At 42.8% G+C, this 18,044-nt stretch overlaps 1 protein-coding gene across 1 annotated transcript; it reads left to right on the top strand.

The window, feature by feature from the left end:
- The first annotated feature begins 4,620 nt into the window (after window positions 1-4,620).
- On the top strand, window positions 4,621-18,036 carry SH2D1A (SH2 domain containing 1A). Its single transcript, XM_085319607.1, has 4 exons — window positions 4,621-4,800; window positions 16,482-16,545; window positions 17,466-17,601; window positions 17,798-18,036. Exons 1-4 carry the CDS (start codon window positions 4,664-4,666, stop codon window positions 17,836-17,838), a joined length of 378 nt encoding a protein of 125 aa, XP_085175733.1. The 5' UTR covers window positions 4,621-4,663; the 3' UTR covers window positions 17,839-18,036.
- Window positions 18,037-18,044: the final 8 nt, after the last annotated feature.

The following is an 18,044-nucleotide window of genomic DNA, read 5'->3' as shown; positions in this document are numbered from 1 at the left end:
ATCAAAGTCAACGTAATAATGATGCCACATGTCCTGTATAGAGTAACCAGTGTTTTACCAGATCTCACTATTACTTTCTTGTGTGGACAGCAAGTCCACATAAATATCTATCTTCAGATACTATTCCATACAGTTGTTATGGATATTTTGTTAGATTACACTAAAAATGAAAGTGATATGAAATAATGAAAATCRTTTAGTTAGTTGTGTTTTAATGTGGCTTTTTGCCAGTTAATTCTTTTTTTTCAGAATCATTGCAATAGCTAGTGATTTTGAAGCTGCTTTTTCAGTGCCTCTATAGAGATGGCATTTAAGATAATACCACTGCATCAGCAAAATGACCAATTCAGGTATTTTAGTTTTATCTTGCTTTATAGCCCTTTATACAAGGCCTTCCTATAACAGTTCTGCAGTGGCATTAATTTCATAAAGGTCCTGAAGGTCATTCTTATTTTCAGTTAAATAACAATATTTGAGAATTTTAATGATGCTCTTGCATTAGTGTTGTAATATCTAGAATTGTTATAAAATCCAACAATGTATGAAAATGTCATCATTAGGGATGAATGAAGCAGTTCAGTTGAAAATGAAAATCAGCTCAAATCATTGCAGGTGTTCAAAAAGCTTAAGGTAATTTCTTTTTTCTTTTTGTCTCCTCTACCTCCACTTCTCAGGCACATTACAAGTTCCTGTGTCTGGAATATCATCATAACTGATTTTTATAGACAAAGAATGTGCTTAGAACTTATTATCTAAACTTAAGTGCAACATTTGGTATAGTGCCAAATGGGAAATTATTAGCTAAAATGCAAGATTAGTACAAAAATTGAAAAGCGGGTAAGAAAGCGAGCAGTAGGAGAAGATAAGGATTGAAGGGTAGGTAGAGTTTCTCCAGCATCATTCTGGGGCCTGATATTGCTTAGTATTTTTTTATTAATGACAGCGGCATAAAAAATTGGTATACATTAATGGAATTTACCAATAGCATAAAGAAAGGAGATACTGTCAATGGAGAGGCAAATAAAATTATCATTATGAAAAAGTGGGTGACCTTGAGCACCAGAATAAGATAAATTGGCTGAAATTCATTAAGATTTGARTGCAAGTTCCCCTTGGGCTTGTTAGTCTACTATAATCTGAATGCTTATAGTTAAAAAATGACWAAGCAGGGGACACAGAACATACAAAGTAAGGCATTTTCACCAGAGTAATGAAGTACCRGTAGTGGTGTATGAGGCACTTGGCGGAATTTAGCCAGGATATTGCACACTATTAACAGATTATTTGTTTCACTTTTGAGTAGGTACAGAGAAAGACTATTAGATTGACCATGAGAATGGAGAGCCCTAACTATGAGAGGAGTTTGGGAAAATGAAGGCTRAGAGAAGGCTTTCTAAACAACTCATGGGCTTAAGCTCCAGGAACAGAAAACATCTACTTAAACTAAAGGACAACACTGGCACGAGAACAAATGAGTATAAACTGGCCCTGAATAAATTTAGACTGGAAATGGGAAGCATGTTTCCAAACAACAGAATAGTGATGCTCTGCAATTGCTTTTCAGTGAGAACAGTGGGAACAACAACAACGACAASGACACAACAACAACAACAAACCCAGAGCTACTTTTAAGACAGAGTATAATGAGTTGCTGGAAGGGATTGCATGATGTGTTTGGCTAAGACAGCAGGGAACTAGACTTGATGACCCAAGAGGTCTATGCAGACCTATCTTTCTAAACCTGTTTTTCATGGCCAAGTATTTCAGAGCACTTTAAARTACTTCCTTTCCTTCATGTATTTTTTAGATAAAATTTTCATACTATACTGTAGGGATCTCTAACTTGACTGATTTAGCCGAGGTCAAAGCTGTGGCAGGCATGAATATGCTGAATGCTCTCCAAAGCAAGCAAGGGAAGGGGCCATCCAGCATCCTACAGTGCCAGCCTTGGGGTGCTTAAAGAAGTCAAGGAAGGCAATGGAGGCTAAGTCCTGCCAAGAGCAGCACCACTCCGATGCTTGATTTTCAGTTGCTTCTCTTACTCTCCAGAGCTTTCTGCTGTATTTTGCACTTTGCATTCTCAGTCTGAGTACAGTGCAGAATAGCAACAGCAGTGCCACAGTATCTTTCTAAGCCCAGGCAGCACCAATATCATTGGTTTTGAAGAARTTTGTGCTGTGCTCTATGCTTTGATACTTACCTAGTGTCATCTGCCGCATAGTTCAACATTTCAGTTGCTTCTTAAAAGCTGCATATCTTCTAATCAGCATGGCATTAAGGGAAGCGTTGGCTTCAGGGCCTGTTGGTGGGAATTTGTGGTTTCTCTACCTACCATAAGCAAAGTTCAGTGTTTACAGCCTTTTCTTACAGCCTTTTCTTTTTCAGTAATAGATGCTGCTTCATCAAACTTTTGGAACTATGAAGATCAGTCAGGTAATACTGTGTGTGAATCCACAATTAAGAGAGCTTCTCATAGCTGAAAGTTTTATAATTTTTCTACAAATGCTTTGGTTGAAATCAATGAGTGGGAAAATATAWCATCTGTGACATTGGATGATTCTGGTTGCTTTCCTTTCCAGATAACAACACACATAGTTCTGAAATCAACAACTAGTATTGAAAATAGGCTGAGAAATTGGAAAAATAGATGACACCCTCCAGAGTACAGGTAATGTGAAAAAAAGAGAAAAAAAATGCAGCAGCTTCATGAGGGAATGGTGCTTTGCTTATACCTTGTCACCATCTGCATTCATCCCATTTGCAATAGGCAGTAGCTGTACTTTGTTGTGCAAATCCTTTAGCAACTCGTTTTAAAAAACAAACAGGAAAGCTGAGTCCCCAGGTTCACCTGAATGAGGTAATGAAGATCTATGTAACAAGCCTGAACAGCCGTACACAGCAGTTGAAGTTTTCAGTCCCTCTTCAAGCTGAGATTTTCCTCAGCTTTTTTCTCAGCCCCTGTGGGCCCAAGCAGGGAGGCAGCTCCTAGCCTGAGTGTCACGGCAGGGGGATGAGCTCCCGGTGCCTCTGGTAAAGCTGTACCCTTGCCATTAGTGACCAGTGTGCGCTATTTTTTTTTTTTTAACCATACTTAACTTCAACCAGGACACAGCATTCTGGGAACAACTGGGTAAGATGATTTTATTTTGCCCTACCCTGCTAACAAACTCAATTTGAAGTGACGATTAATCAGTCATAACACARCCTACACTTAATGCTGTATTTTAGCGAATTCTACCATTTTTACACCCAGTTCGCACAGTATCAAGTAAATACATAAGACGTGAAAACTGGGCTTGCCAGGTTACTTTAGGGGAGTTCCCCCGGGATGAGCTCAGCCTCGAGCCCGTTGCAGCCGGGCAGGCTGGCGGCGGCGCACCGGCTCGGTGCTGCCGCACGGTGCTGCTCGCTTTCAGCAAGCCAGCTCAGTTTTTCCATGAGTGGAAATATCGAAGGGGAAAAATCAGATTTTTCAACCTGTTTGCAAACAGAGCCATCTGCAAGCAGGAGCCTATCAGAGGTTTCAAATTACGAGCGYGCCGAGGAAATGTCTGTGACCGCAGGAGCGGTGAGAAACGTCTTTCCGAGCTGCGTCTGTGGACTCCTGCTCCCGGCTGACGTAGCGCACCGGAGCACCTGCTCGCGGCGGTGCCCGGCAGGATGTGCGGGGCCTCCCGAGGCTGCTGCCTCCGTCTGCCGGGGAGCCCGTGCGGCGCTGCAGGCATGCAGCGCGTGGCTGTTGYGAAAAGCCGAAGGGAAAACATTCTGAAATGTCGAATGGGGTCCTTAAAATATACTGCCCTGAGCACTCCGAGGTTAGTGTGTCAAAGTGTTGGGATTAAAGCATCACCTGCCTCCGAGCAGAAATGGCTAGCGGCTCTGACACCTGAGTGTGGCTGGCTTGTTTCCGCCGCTTCCCGCGCCTCTGCCCAGCTGTCTGCAGCTGGCCAGTGAGATGTTTCGAGCTCGCCAGGCCCCTGCTGCTCTGGCTCCAGGGCTGGGGGCCACATGAAGCCAGGAGCAGAGTGTTTTGCAGGTGGTAATAAAGACTTGAAAGATAACAAGTTAAAAAAGTATCCTTGCTTCCCAAGCACCCTGTGGCATGCCGTGGTACCCYGCAGGCACCCACTGTGGGCCCGCTGGACCCTGCTTTGCTCCAGTGTTCATTTTAGGCCCAGAAGAGAGAAATGCCTCGCTGGAGACGCTACGAGCTGGTGCTGTGATTGTGGCACTCCGAAACCCAAACCAGATTGCACAMGGGCTGGACGGCTGGGGAAGGGCCACCGGTCCACTTATTTTYGCTGTTGACTTATGGCCTTCGTGCACTTTTTCACTGCATGTCTCTGTTGAGCTTGGGGGCTGCGTGATGAGAGCAGCGTTTGAACAACACCTCGGCRTAGTGGGTATAAGATCATGAGCATGTCACAGCCTGAGAAAGAATAGACAGAAAGCCATGCTCGTTCCTCACTCCTTCYTCAGCGCTGTGCCTCACCGCTAGCCCCAGAAGGCACTCGAGGTGTGAACACATCCTGTTTACATCTATCATTGAGTCACGGATGCTGACGGGAGCCAGCAGCTGAGGAGCAGTTGGAGGCAGTGCCGCGTGCCGTGAACACTGCCACGTCCACCACGTTGGGACAGGGCTGCTGGTGGCAGGGCTGCCATGGAGTCACTGCCAGTGTACCACGGGAGCATCACGCGGGAGGCCGGCGAGAAGCTGCTGCTGGCCTCAGGGGTGGATGGCAGCTACCTGCTGAGGGACAGCGAGAGCCTCCCGGGCGTGTACTGCCTCTGCGTGCTGTGAGTATAGCGAGCCAGGTATCCCCTGCCTGCGTCGCTGCTGTCGCCTCCTTGCCACATCCTGGGGAGACCAAATCGCCTCTCCCGGCGCACTGGAAGCAGGCCTGGCACACGCCTAGCTGGGGGCTGAAGGACTGGTCASATGGAGACCGTTCAGCAGGCCACCAGCTGGTGTCTGCAGGGGTGCTTGTCTCCACCGCTCCATTCACGGTATGTGGTGTCCCCACACAGCCATGAAGGACGATGACTTAACATTGCTGTTTGCAAAGACACAGGAGAATTTAGCTCCCTCACACTGACAGAGGTGGAGGAACATGGAAGGGGTTTGGGGTCCTTTGCAGAACTACGCAGAAAAGGCTTTGCCTTGCAGAGCCCACACCTCTTATGGGCATAACCCAGGGTGAGAAGGCAAGTGTGGGAGCATGGAGGAAGGGCCAAGGAGGCTGTAGTGGAGACGAGCCAGGCGGCTTGGCTTGAGGACTGTGTGTGCTGCTTCTAACCCTCTTGCTTTCTGACAATTGTCTTCTGCTTCTCTAAGCTGTCCGTCAGCTTCTTATCAATATCCCCAACTTCTGTTTTGGGGAGATAGTTGGGAATGGCAGCACAAGTCATTGTTGTCCAGGACGAAGGCTTGTCTTCACTTCAGAGAGCACAGGTTGTGTGTCCCCTGAGAGATCAAATATGTGGTGTAAACTACCATCAAACTACATAAAACAGTGGTAGGTAATGAACTATGCACTAATGTTTCATCTACTGAGGTAAAAGAGGAAAGATTTGATTGGATGGTTTGTCAGAAGGAGGGTAGAGAGGTTTCTCTGACAGAGCTGTGGGACTGTAAAGTCATAGGATCTCATTTTAATGAGGCATTTTAATTACCCTACTTTTGGCAAAAGCTGAAGAATGAAAAGTCCTGAGAGTTAGTACTGCATGATGCAGTACAGTTGTACTGAAAGAACAAAGATGTATCTATCAAGGCTAAATAAGCAATTGCTTCTTGCTTCAGTTCCAAACTGAAAGTTGGGGGAAGAAATAGGAGAGAAAACTCCGTTTTGTACCAGCAAGAAATTCACTAACAGATAGCAAAGACGGCATGTAGAGGTATCGAGTAGAAAAACAGAAAAGGAAAAGTCACAGGTCAAGCTTTCCCCAAAGGTCTTGAATACATTTCAAGCAACTTGTAATTAAACCTCGGTGAGTGTTAGTATTCCTGTGATGTGGCCCAGTTAGTGGAGACACATGAGAAGGTTAGAGGCTATCCGCAAATACCACACCTTCTTTCACGGAAAGGTCTTCATGGCAGAAGATGTATTCTTTCTTCTCCCATGAAATCAGAAGGTGAACACCACTGCTAACAAACAAATACTTTACCTCAGTCTTTACCAGTAAGCAGAAAAAATAGGAAATATGAAGCATCCTGAGATAAATGAAAATGGAATAGCTGTAGAAAGAGGTAAGGAGTGCTGCGATTCCAGGGAGGGGATAGGCAATAAAAGCAGAATCCTTTTAAAATAAATATCAGAGGAAATGGTGATATATCTCCTTAACACTCAGAAGTCGTTCAGTGCAGACGAAACACTAAGGAATTAGAAAAAGGGTCAAGCAGAATGTTACAACGCTGCATAAAACAGAGAAGCCTAAAATAAGTCCATYGTTAGTCTAAATCAGGATGCAAGTATGTAACAAGGTCTTTTATCTATCTGCATGCAATCAGTTGGGAATTTTTATATTAATGACAATTTTTGTTCTTTTAGGATGAAAGTAAGATAGTAAGATATACAAAGCAAGGTTTGTTAACTATGGGCCTTTTCAAGCTTTGGGGAAAAAGAAAAAAAAATCAATAAGGAACAGAATCCTTCCTAATTGTTTCTGGAAATTATGGGACCTTCATGTTTTATCTCTTTACTCAGAGAAACACATGACGAGCAAAGAGGAGGAGGTTAAAAAAAAAAAAAAAAAGATTCCTGATATATATTATGCAGGCATCTTATAGAATATAGGCCCTCAAAAATGTTTTATCATCCCTAATGTATGAGGGAAATGTTCAATAGCATCTTCGATAAATCCAGCTAAGAAATTAAATGAAAAACGTTACCATAACTATGATCCAATATAGCTGGCGGAAAAATGCCAATGATGTTAAACCTTGATGCCAATACTTCTTGATACTTCAATTCAGAACATTGGGTAAGAAAGAAATAGATGATACAGTAAACAACGTATCACACAATAACTTTGAAGGCAGTTATCATAAAGATACTAGGAAATGGTCTCACACTGAAGATAGCAATGACAGTTTAGAAAAATGTGTGCCATAAACTAGAGAAGTGCTTTAATGGGCAAAAGTTTACTAAAGCAGGACACTTTTGTAGAGAAATTGGAGGAGCAAGTAGGAAAGGCATCAGAGATGTATTCAGTGGAGAATGATAAGGATTTGGCAAAATAAACCAAYGGACCCAATCCCACAAATTCTATTCAGAAGAGCAGGGATGACCCAGGTGACAAGCATGTATGTGCATGACAGCTTTGGATAAAAACCAAGAGGGAAACATGCAGTTGTTGCATTTGCTGTTTTTGAAAATGAAAATAAAAGAAAGTATTTCTTGTAAGTAAATAATTATAATGATTAGGAATGATAAAGTTATTCAGAAATTGATCTCTCTGTCCAGAAACTGTGCTGAAGATCACTTTAGGAATACCTAGACTATTAAGATTAGACAAAATATGTATTCACTGGAAGTGTAGTCACCCGAAGTGATCTTTGAAGCTTGTGAAACAAAGCTAGTAAGCCATTACATAAGACATAATAAATGTCAGAGCTAAACAAAAAATTATACATCTTTCAGGTGAATATTTCTAATGGAAATGAAAACATCATGTGAAAGAATAAGAGCAAAACATTCAATTTTTCCAAAATGAAAACATTTTCAGTCTGTCTTCATCTCCCTGCAAGTCCCTGGAATTACAGCAGAGAAGTAACACAAAACAAATACAAAATCCCCCAGCTACCCAGACCCAATACTTCTTAATTTTTTTCCAGAAGAAGGAAGTTGTCAAAATAAAATATCATGGTTTTGATCAAAAGAAAAGAAATATTTATCCAAAAAGTCATTAAATGAATATTAGGAGGCCGTCGCAGYGATCAGCATGAGCTCACGGGGACGTGAGCCTGGCTTTCCCTGCTCCAGCTGCAGCAAGCAGTAAGTCCTGCGACAGCTGCTGCAATGCTCGGGGCTCAAACAACATCTCATTTTCCAGGAGATTTCATAAGTTGCTGTCACCCCTTCCCATCCCCTGAGTTCCCCCCAAGCTCCCCTGACATATTTTGGCAGCCTTTGAGCCTCCTCACGTATTAAAGGCAGCGCTATTTATGGCCAGGCTCGATTGCCTTTTTGTCTTCCAATTAAAAAGTGAAGCCCTGACCTTTAAAAGGGAGAAGAGTCAAAGACTTCCTGAAGCCCTTGCGATTGACACTGATTTTACAGGGCAAGCATAAAAAAGACAGGTAGCAGCATAAAACCTGAGCTATAGTGATGGGTAATGGTGGCAGGCTGCCCCTGTTGTTCGAGCACGTATCTAGAAAACTCTGCTTCCTCTCTTCTTTGTTTCTCCTAAGTACTGCTTTATTTTTATTGAATGYTGCTTTCTATTGCCCTAAGTCACARTGTGCTCCCTGCATGCTTGCAAACCTTCAAAGAGAGCATGTTTTTTTGGTGTGGCTGTGGCAAAACACAAAGAACTCACTTTCATTAATATTTTAAGACCACAATAAAACTATACATGGAAGAACGGGATGGTTTTGATTTGCAGTGGTATCCCCTGGGGCTCTTGTAAATGGAGGTGMTACCTGCAAACTTTTGCGAGGTTCCTAAAATCAAATGCTTCCAAGATCCTGATTTTATGAATACCATTATTAAATTGATAATATATACTATAAGGATGTTGTTCATCACATCTTCAATGTGTTAACAGAGGAGCACAATAATTTCCTGGAAATTTTTGTGGTTGCACTGAAAAGTAAGAAGATTTTGCTGTTCTTGAAAACTAGGATAGAAGAAGTGTTTAGGCTTTAAAAAATATGTAAGTTCTACCTGTAAACATGTTAGCCACTATATGCAGTACTCTAGGGTTTTAATATCAGAACCTGATTGATCCAAGGAGCTTTCTTTACTGGTATGTTTTCCTCTTCACTCAATATCCTGCTTGACATTTTTAGCACCCTCAGAAATCCTCCATGCATGTTGCTCCTAATGAAGTCAACAAGGGACACAGGACACAGTAACGGTGGCTAGTTTGGGAAGCAGCCTCTTAAAATGCGCCTGAAAAAAYACCTGAATAAAATGACTAGGAGTACCAAAAGCACCACTTTACTGATATATGAGTGCACATGCAGAAACAAGCAACTCATGCTTGAATTGGCCAAGATAAAGCATTTGTAGTTTGTGTCTTAAAATTCATATGCTTGAAATGTTAGTAGTTGTTTCAGACCTTTAAATATTTCTGAGTGAATGTTCACGTAAACATGACATACTTTTCAAACTGTATGTTCAGATTATTTGCTTGAAGTCAGCCATTCATGTACTGTGCTGCGTTCAATTTGTGGAGAATAATCAAAAACCAAAATAGAAAACTATTTAGAGCTCTTGAAGCAACAGTAATGGCAAGAGGGATATGCTGCAGTCCTATCATATTTTGCATATKCTATTTTTTCTGTCACTATAACCACAGTGCACAAGTTCAGACAACATGCCGAAACTTTCTGATGCAGCAGATGGATCAGCTGTGCAGTGTGAAGGTGTAATATATGATCACGAGTTGGCTTCAGCTGAGCATATCTTTTGTTTTCCATGTAATATTTCAGATTGAAATGGCAGAATAATTGCATTTATTATAACACTGCTCATAATCATCATCAGCGTTTACAAAGGAATTTGGAACAAAAGCTTCTCTCTGAGGAGGAGCCCCTCGGTTCCAGGTTGCTGTTGTAAATATCACGCACTATTTTCTGCCATGAAAAACTCTTCTGCAGCTCCCTGCTCCTTTCTGCTCCCTGCTAATCAGAGCGAGCTTTGCCCGTGTGCTGAGCATACCTCCTTCAGGGGCTTTCAGATATTCCAGTGGATTCTCTTAGAAAGATCTTAGAAAGACAGACACTCTGAACAGTGGGTAATGACTTTGCAAACCTAGAAAGAATGGGTAAAATCGCTGGATAATAGAACCTAGATTAGCTCTGTCCTCATTTTGCAGGCTTGAGTTCTGAGGATTTATTTTGAGCAATGATTTCAGGTTCAGGAATTTTATGGTCAGAGCCATGCCTACCTTTCTCTGAGAAAAAAAAAAAAGAACTCTAGTAAGCAGTTGCACCAAATGACTCCTATTCCTGAATTATTCMTAAATTATTATTATTATTTCATAGAAATACAAAACAGTAACATTTATAGTGATATTGACATTATTTTATCAATTGCATTTCTTGTCAGTTTGGCCTAAAATGAAAAAAAAAGTCACCAGATGATTGCCTAATTTTGTGAGTTTTTCCCTTTGTGAGGAAAGGAAATTTCTGCAGGAACTAGTAGCACATGAAATTTGGCTACTGACTCAGCATAAATTAAGTTCCTTGTGTTTATTGGCTCAGACTTGGATCATTTCTCATTTTATTTCCAAATTTGAAGAAATTCCTATTTGGGACATCACTTATAGCTGGCTTCACCTTGTACCAGGCAGACGTAAGCCACCTTGCAAAGGCTACGCATTTGCTCCGGAGGTCAGTGAGCGGCTCCGCTTCTCGTCATTAYGAGTGGCCAAGCAACGAGGATGCTGACAATCATCTTCCACTGCCAACTGTGTGTAAATTCAGAGGTGTTTCRTGAGATTTGACGTGCTCTTTTAGACTCCCTTCAGCTGCAGAACAGAACACCAATGCAGTGCGTTTGCTTTACAACGCCATTGTATTATGGTGAGCTAATGCTAGTTACAGATTTAGGCTCAAGGCAGATTTTTGCCACAGAAGCTGTCAGTAAGGAAATCAGCAACAGAAGTTGAAATTCAAAAGTGGGGMTATATAGAGAGCTATTGCGAGGTAAGCAGCAGTAACTGCTGGGCTTTTCAGATCTTGTAAACACCAATTTAAACTATTTTATTCACTCTTGCTGACATCGAACTTATAGCTTGCAAATCATCTCAAYGTGAGTACTATTTCTTCAGGCTGGATTAGCTGATGGGTGGTAATTGTTAAGTTGCTGTACCTTGATTGTATGTCTGAAACCTAAATAAGCCAGGAAACAGGCTGCTTGTCAACCAGAAAATGCAAATTCCAGGACAGAGGGAAGAACCATAAGCTTAAATCGGATTTTCTCCTTCATTAACTAACAAGACTTTTTGACCTTTCCATGATAAATAAATCAAGCAGAAGCATAACAATTAAAAAAAAAAGAAAGAAAATGAAGCAGAAAACTAACACACAAATTAGGACACGACAAAGTTACAGGCTGGCTCCCACAACCTTAATTCGCTCCCTTTTGCACAGACCTTTAACTCAGTGATCCGTGGGCTCAACGCTAGAGACCACCTTTTTCTTGCAGACATCCACCCCCATGCACAAGGTGGGCTGAACTGACCATGTCATCCTTTTGCTGTCATGCCATAGTCCAYGCTAGTAGCCCTGGTGCCAGCCATGCTCCCTGTTTCCTTGCCCAGGTCACACAGTTGTGGAGCTCCTTCTGCGCCAGCTCCATCACAGCCCAGGCCCAATCTTACTCTCTGAGATCTCAATCACATCCCAGTTTTTGTCCCTCTGATCCAAGCCAGGCAACATCATCTTTAGGCGTGAAGTGACGGAGCTGCTCTAACTGTGCACCCCAGATGTGGCCAGCACAGCAGAGTGGAGCTGATGACTGCTAACCAGCTTCAACAGCCAGCACCGCTTGCTCTTGGAGACCAGGAAACATGCCTTCCTTCAAGCAAATTTTCAGTCTTATTTTAAAAATTGCACCCTCTCCCCAAAATTCCCCATGCAACATTTGGAAACCCTTTTTCTTTTTAACATACGGAAAATGCATTGTTTTTCCTGAAAGACCCTTGTTTTACTTCTCCATCCTTCACCCTGGATTAGGTTGAGGTGACACTCATGAGCAAAAGCCTGAAAGGCACCAAGTACGGGCCCCTCTTAGTGCTGAGGACTGTTATTCACAGATTGCACAGCTGGCTTATTCTTAAGCAATATCGTTTAGCTGAAATCTCAACGTGAGTTCAGGATGCAAGTGTACTAGGTAGGAAGAGCTGATCACTACAGTGCAAAGACATCAGAAAAGAGAGAGCTGTAAAGAGAAGGAAATTGATGTCATTTATTGCTGACATTGCTTTTCTCCCACCTCTCTGCCTTTATCCCTTTATATTCCATTTTGGACTCAGAAATGAATGCAAATTAGTTTAATAAAATTTCCCAACTGAGATGCAAAACATTTGGAAATGATTCTAAAACGTACTATGCAGCTGAAATGTCATGGTTAATTTTAAGCTGCAGCATGTGGCTAATATCCCCTTGCTATTATTTCAGCTGTGTGGAAGATTGTAATTATTCACCTGTTAAAGAAAATACAGCCTTAGCAAGTCTGATTACAGCTGAAAAGTAGGAGTGGAGAGGACAGGTAGACAGATGCTGTCTYGTTATGGCATCTCTGAAAGATGCCTTTCTAGCTCTTTGGAAGGAACTATCTAGCTATAAAGAAAAAAATCCTGTAATACAAAGTGGACTTTTTGCTGTCATAGGAACTTTTCCTAGGTTTTCCTTTTTGACAAAGTTTTCCTAATTATGGCATTGCAACAGAGACAGTGCTAGTCTTGTTCCCAGCTGGTATAACACATCCTTTGTTAAGGAGATGAAAAAAAATCCAGAATATGTGAAATGAGATAAAAATCCTAAGTGGTGACTAAACTACTCTTTTTTTAAGTGCTGCCCAAAGCTGTCTTTTTTAGTAAGAGTTATTTTCTACTTCACCTCACCAGCATTTTTTGAGATGCACCAGCATCTTTCACCTTTGAACTGCAGGGCTCATTTCACCAAGCTGCTAATTCAGGATTATGCCCTGATTACTTGAGCCTCACTGACAGGAAATTTGCAATTGCAAATCAGGCTTGTAGCAGTCCCCCTGCCAGACGAAAGGACAGGGTTGCCTTTCATTGGGTCTTTTTGTCTGGGTGTGAGGTCCTCCTCAAAGCAACCCTGACAAGCAAGTATCACTAAGAGCCTGCCTGAACTCATCGTCTCATTGACCTGCTGGGCGTCCTTCTCCTTGGTTTCCCCTTGCCAGGGAAGGAGGTCAGGTCCTGGCTCTGTACAGGCAATGACCCTGATGCGTGAGCCATGAGGGAGAGGAGCGGCGAGCAGCCCCATGGCGACAGCCGTGCCCAGGCCACATGGTGCTTGGTTCATTGGTTTCAGCAGCTCGCTAGCTGCCACCACACATGGGGACATCCTGTAAACAAGTCTTTTTCTGCCATGAACTGAGTAAGCTGTAGAAAACTGAGATGTCCCCTGATGGTGGCTGGGGAATTTCTCATCTCCTGAGACCTAAGGGCCAGTAAGTGCACTTTGCTGCTTGCTTTCACCTGGTGGTATGTCTTTTGCTAGCATTCTAGTTAGCAAAGGTAAGTGTTCTACACAGTCTCAGTTTTTAATTTTTTCTTCTGATTTTTGTTTTAAGAAAAACAGCTTGTTCCTCCTTCAGCCCCACTGATCTCAATTTATGTTGGGTAGCTTAAATTGTAAGATGTTTCTCATGGGAGACTATGCCCATGTAACAGTAAAGAGAATTTGGCTCATCAAAATCATGTCACTCACACACTCAAGGCAGAAAGTACTTTGAAGTGGTAATGAAGTAAGGTCCTGCTGTTTAACAGAAAGTTTTGATAAGATCACATTCGTTATGAGAGTAATTATCAGAAAAAGCATTCATTTTGTGGAAACAAAGATCCTCACAGAAAGTGTTTTGATGGGAAGACCTAGTTCTTCACATTCTTAACAAAACATGTCCTTATTCCTTGGGCCATTTCCTTAGAAGAAGCATCTATAGAGCTTCTGTGTCATCTTCCTTTGCACACAGGGGCTTTGTTTACTGACAGCTTCAGCGCCAACAACAGATGAGAATACTGCATTTTTCAGCTTAAGCATGGTAAACCCCCTTCATGCCTTGCAGTCTTTCCTCCTCTGGGGGAAAAAAAATGCAGATTTGCCAAATGAACTGAAGCTCTCACTTGTCACTGGCAAGGCTGTGACAGCAATGTCATATTCCTCTCACGCTCCACATCATACGCAAAGCACCCACATTCCCAAATTCTTGTTCCTTTTTCTCTTGTAGATTTTTATCTATCTGTATTATCATTTGTGCTTTCTCCAGGCTTGACTGAGTTATTTTACAGTTGGAATTGCTTTAATGTTAGGTAGGTGTCTATCTTATGCCTCATCCTACTTTGACCCWGAATATTACTTTGTCTGGACTTTATTTTTTAGCTTTTGTCCAGCTTAGTAGACTCTTCTGGCAGCATGCTAAAAGCCACCAGAAATTTGAGCACCCCCCAACCCTTTCAACCACTTCAAGTCATGTAGTGTCTTTTTTAGGAAGAGAAAAAGACAAACAACAGATGGTTTTCCAGGCAACTGGGCCGTTGTTTGTGGAAAAAAAAAAAAGAAAACAGTTTTTGAAGCGATTGAAGCACTTGGAATGCTTCAGGACAACTAAGTCCAAGCACTGGTGATCTTCACAGTGTATTAGTAAGAACAGGAGGCAAGAGAATGGGTTTAGATTTTACAAGCTAATTCTGTTRGTTTTGAGGTTTGAAAAGAAAAATCATCAGGGAGATGATCAAATATCTGTTTCAATGAGAGAGGACAAAATGCTAGAACAGATCTGGTATTTCCCTTTACACTATGTTCCAAAAAAAAAAAAAAAATCCTAATTTCACTACCTGTATATTGACTGACATCTTACATAAAACAGGTGGCAGGAAAGCCCCTTGTGATTTCTAGAAAGATAATGCGAACATCAGCTACTTGAGAGAAGAATATAGGCACAGCTTGTGGCAGTCTTTTAAGATGTRGTACTGCAAGATGGTCTAAGGGCTGTAATTGGAGGCCCTGACTGCCCCRAACATGAACACATTTGGTGGCCTATCTAGGGATGTGCTTTAAACAACTTTTAGCTGGAGCTGTGTTKTCAGCCACTGTGACTGTCTGAGGGTGGGACATGGGGGACGGCAGTGCTGGCTGTCCATGGCGGTCCCCTCCACCTCCTGTAGGTTGTCTATGAATGGCACAACTGGGCCACCTGGCTGCTTCTTGTGTCATTCTGGCATCACCTGGAGAGTTGTGGTTCTGGGAAAATGTTCCTTTGCTTAAGAAGAAGAAGTGGAGGAAGTTGTGGTGGGAAGCTGACATGTATTTACCGACACGCGCAGCAAGGCAGTTTTGCAGCTGCCGCAGTGATCATTCGTGTCCCCAGCAGGTTGGACAGGAGGGAACGTGCTTTGTGTCTTAACTCCTCCGCGTTCAATTGTGGTGGGAGTCCAGTGGGGAAAAAGCTCACAAATCAGACCTGGGAGTCTGGCTCCCACGTTGTGGTGTTGTAACAGCGTGACAACTTCCTCCTTGTCTAAATTATGTTAGAAACCCCTTTGCAGAGGTTGCTATAATGACTTTTTAATAAGAATTTGCCCAGGAGCCATGACATTGAGCATAAGTAATTGCAGTCATATGGTATCTGTGTCATTGATGGTTTCTGCTATTTTGTAGTAAGTACCGTAACACAGTGTATAATTGGAAAGAAAGACAGTATAATTTCCCGGTTTCTTAAGAATTGATGCTGAAAGAGTGACCGGTCYCTAAAATCCTGCTGTGCAGTCATGTAATCTATGAAGTATAAAATACACTTTTTCTTGTCTGATACCATCTAAACTGATGTTGCACCCATGGAGCAGTTATCAGTTGTCCCTGCTTCTGAGGTATCTTTGGATATCGGTGTAGCGTTTTACCCTGTAAATCGCTCACTAGCTTGGGTTCCTAGGAGAAGCAGGACTGACCCCAGAYATCAGTGTGTCTTGTGCTGTTAGCACATGGCGTCTTATTCTCAAAGGACTCTCAACAGATCTAAAAAGAAGGAAGATTTTGCACTCTCATAAGGTCCAGGAGCTGCTCTGCCAGTGTTTGAGAATTGGGAATGTACTGACAAGGAAAAAAAGTAATTTACCTGGATTTGGTGGTTCTAGCTTTCCAAATAAATTACACTCATAGTATTGCCTCTGTGAACACCTGCATTTAAATAAATCACATAGCAGCAATGTGTTGTCTGACAATAATAYACATTTTCTTTTTTTCTAGCGAAATTATGTCAGTAAAAGGAGGKCACTGAAAAAGTAAAAATAAAAAATAAAAATGCTGAGGCAGAAAGCACACCAATATGTCATTTAACCAGAAATAGCTGAGTATCACTAAAAACTAGAACTGGGTAAGAGTACTCAGTTCTGCATCTAACTAGAGCCCATAYGGATGAACTTACTTACTTATGAAAGATGATAAGGTTAGTCTGTCTCCTGCATACCTGAGTGCACTGCCACGTACCAGCATGTACTGCACGGACACCTCTCAGAATACATGACTAACACACAGTATCATCTGTTGACTTTTTTCACAGGCATCAAGGTTACGTTTACACCTACAGAGTGTCCAAGACAGAAATGGGGTCCTGGAGTGCTGAGGTGGGCACGTCTCCTTTTCCTTCCAAAAATCTCTCCATCCTGCTCATGTTGGTATTGATTTGATGTAGTATATTCAAACTATGTGTTTCTGCATAGTCYGATTTTCATCGAAGGTACCTGATCTCGAGTGAGCCCAGCACTAAAAGACATCACACCTCGGTGCCAGTTCGGACAGTCTCGAGCGCATAAATTCATTCCTTGCTATGTTTCAGCTCTTGCATAATGCATTAACGCATTATTTTGCATCATTTTAAATGGCAAAAATATTGTGCTTTTATAGTTTGACAAGCACAACCCGTATTGAGTTCTCTTCTATCATATATGTTACTGATGCCAGAATGGTTAAAGAAAGTCAACATACAATGCTCAACATCATTTTAAACTTTATTTCTCTCCAGGTTAACTCATCACTGATGTAAAATATTTATAGGATTACAAATACACACATACATATGTATATTTAGGATGGCCAAAACTTGATACAACGTGTACCTTCCCCTGTCTGATAAGCAACTGGTAATTCAGCTGCGGCACAACACTATTCGCAATATAGGCGGTGATTTAGGTTGAAGGTGTCTGAATGCTAACCTTTATTTCTTTTGTGAAGGTCTTGTTCTTTGTTTRGATGCAATATCAGCATATTAATTCGTAATTAACTTTCGGTTTGCACATTAACAAACACTGATTTACACACAGTAAGTAATTGCTGAACAGGCTTCATTCTTTGGCTGTTGTTATAATAGAGGAATTTGCAGCGTTCTGGAAGACAAGACTGATTTCTGGTGTTTTTTTGGGTCTGGGAGAAGAAGTGATTCACATTAATGCAGATTTAAAAATGAAACAAATTGKTGTCAGTCGCGTCGTCCCTGGGGCCGGCGCCGTCCGCCCCGCCGTGACGCCTGGGCCTTGCGGCTTTGCAGACGGCGCCCGGCGTGCACCGGCGGCTCTTCCGCAAGGTGCACAACCTGCTCACGGCCTTCCAGAAGCCCGACCAGGGCATCGTGACGCCCCTGCGGCACCCCGTGGTCACCGAGGGCAAGGCCAAGCCCCCCGCAGGTACGCGCTCCGCCGAACCGCCCCGGCGCTTTGCCGCGGGCTGACCCGCGCGCCGGGGCGCCGATGCCGCCCGAGCCCTGCTAGCGCCAGCAGCGGGCCGCTCTTGGCCTGCGCGCCGCAGCGGGGTCGCCCCCGCCGCCAGCGGGGCCCCGCGTGCCGACGTCGGCCCTGCAGGTCTCTCTGATTGCTTCCCCAGGGAGGAAGGAAGGCCACGACTTCTGCCCGCAGCCGTCATGAAGATGTCCCCCTGCCCCGGCCGGGTCCGGCGCACTCGGACGTCCYGGTCCCGCCTCGCCTCCCTGCTCCGGAACAGAACCATTCATCTGATTGTTAATACAACTCCATGAGTTTTCTTGTAACATTTGCAGAAATGTGTGTGTAATAGAATTCCTAGCTAAAACATTACAAGTTTTAGATTTCGAAAAGTTTAAGTTTTGATACAT

The sequence above is a fragment of the Rhea americana genome, unplaced genomic scaffold, assembly GCF_003343005.1.
Source record: "Rhea americana isolate MKP2758 unplaced genomic scaffold, rheAme1 scaffold_6, whole genome shotgun sequence".
Classification (NCBI taxonomy): domain Eukaryota; kingdom Metazoa; phylum Chordata; class Aves; order Rheiformes; family Rheidae; genus Rhea; species Rhea americana.
This window is presented reverse-complemented; position numbering and strand designations above follow the sequence as displayed.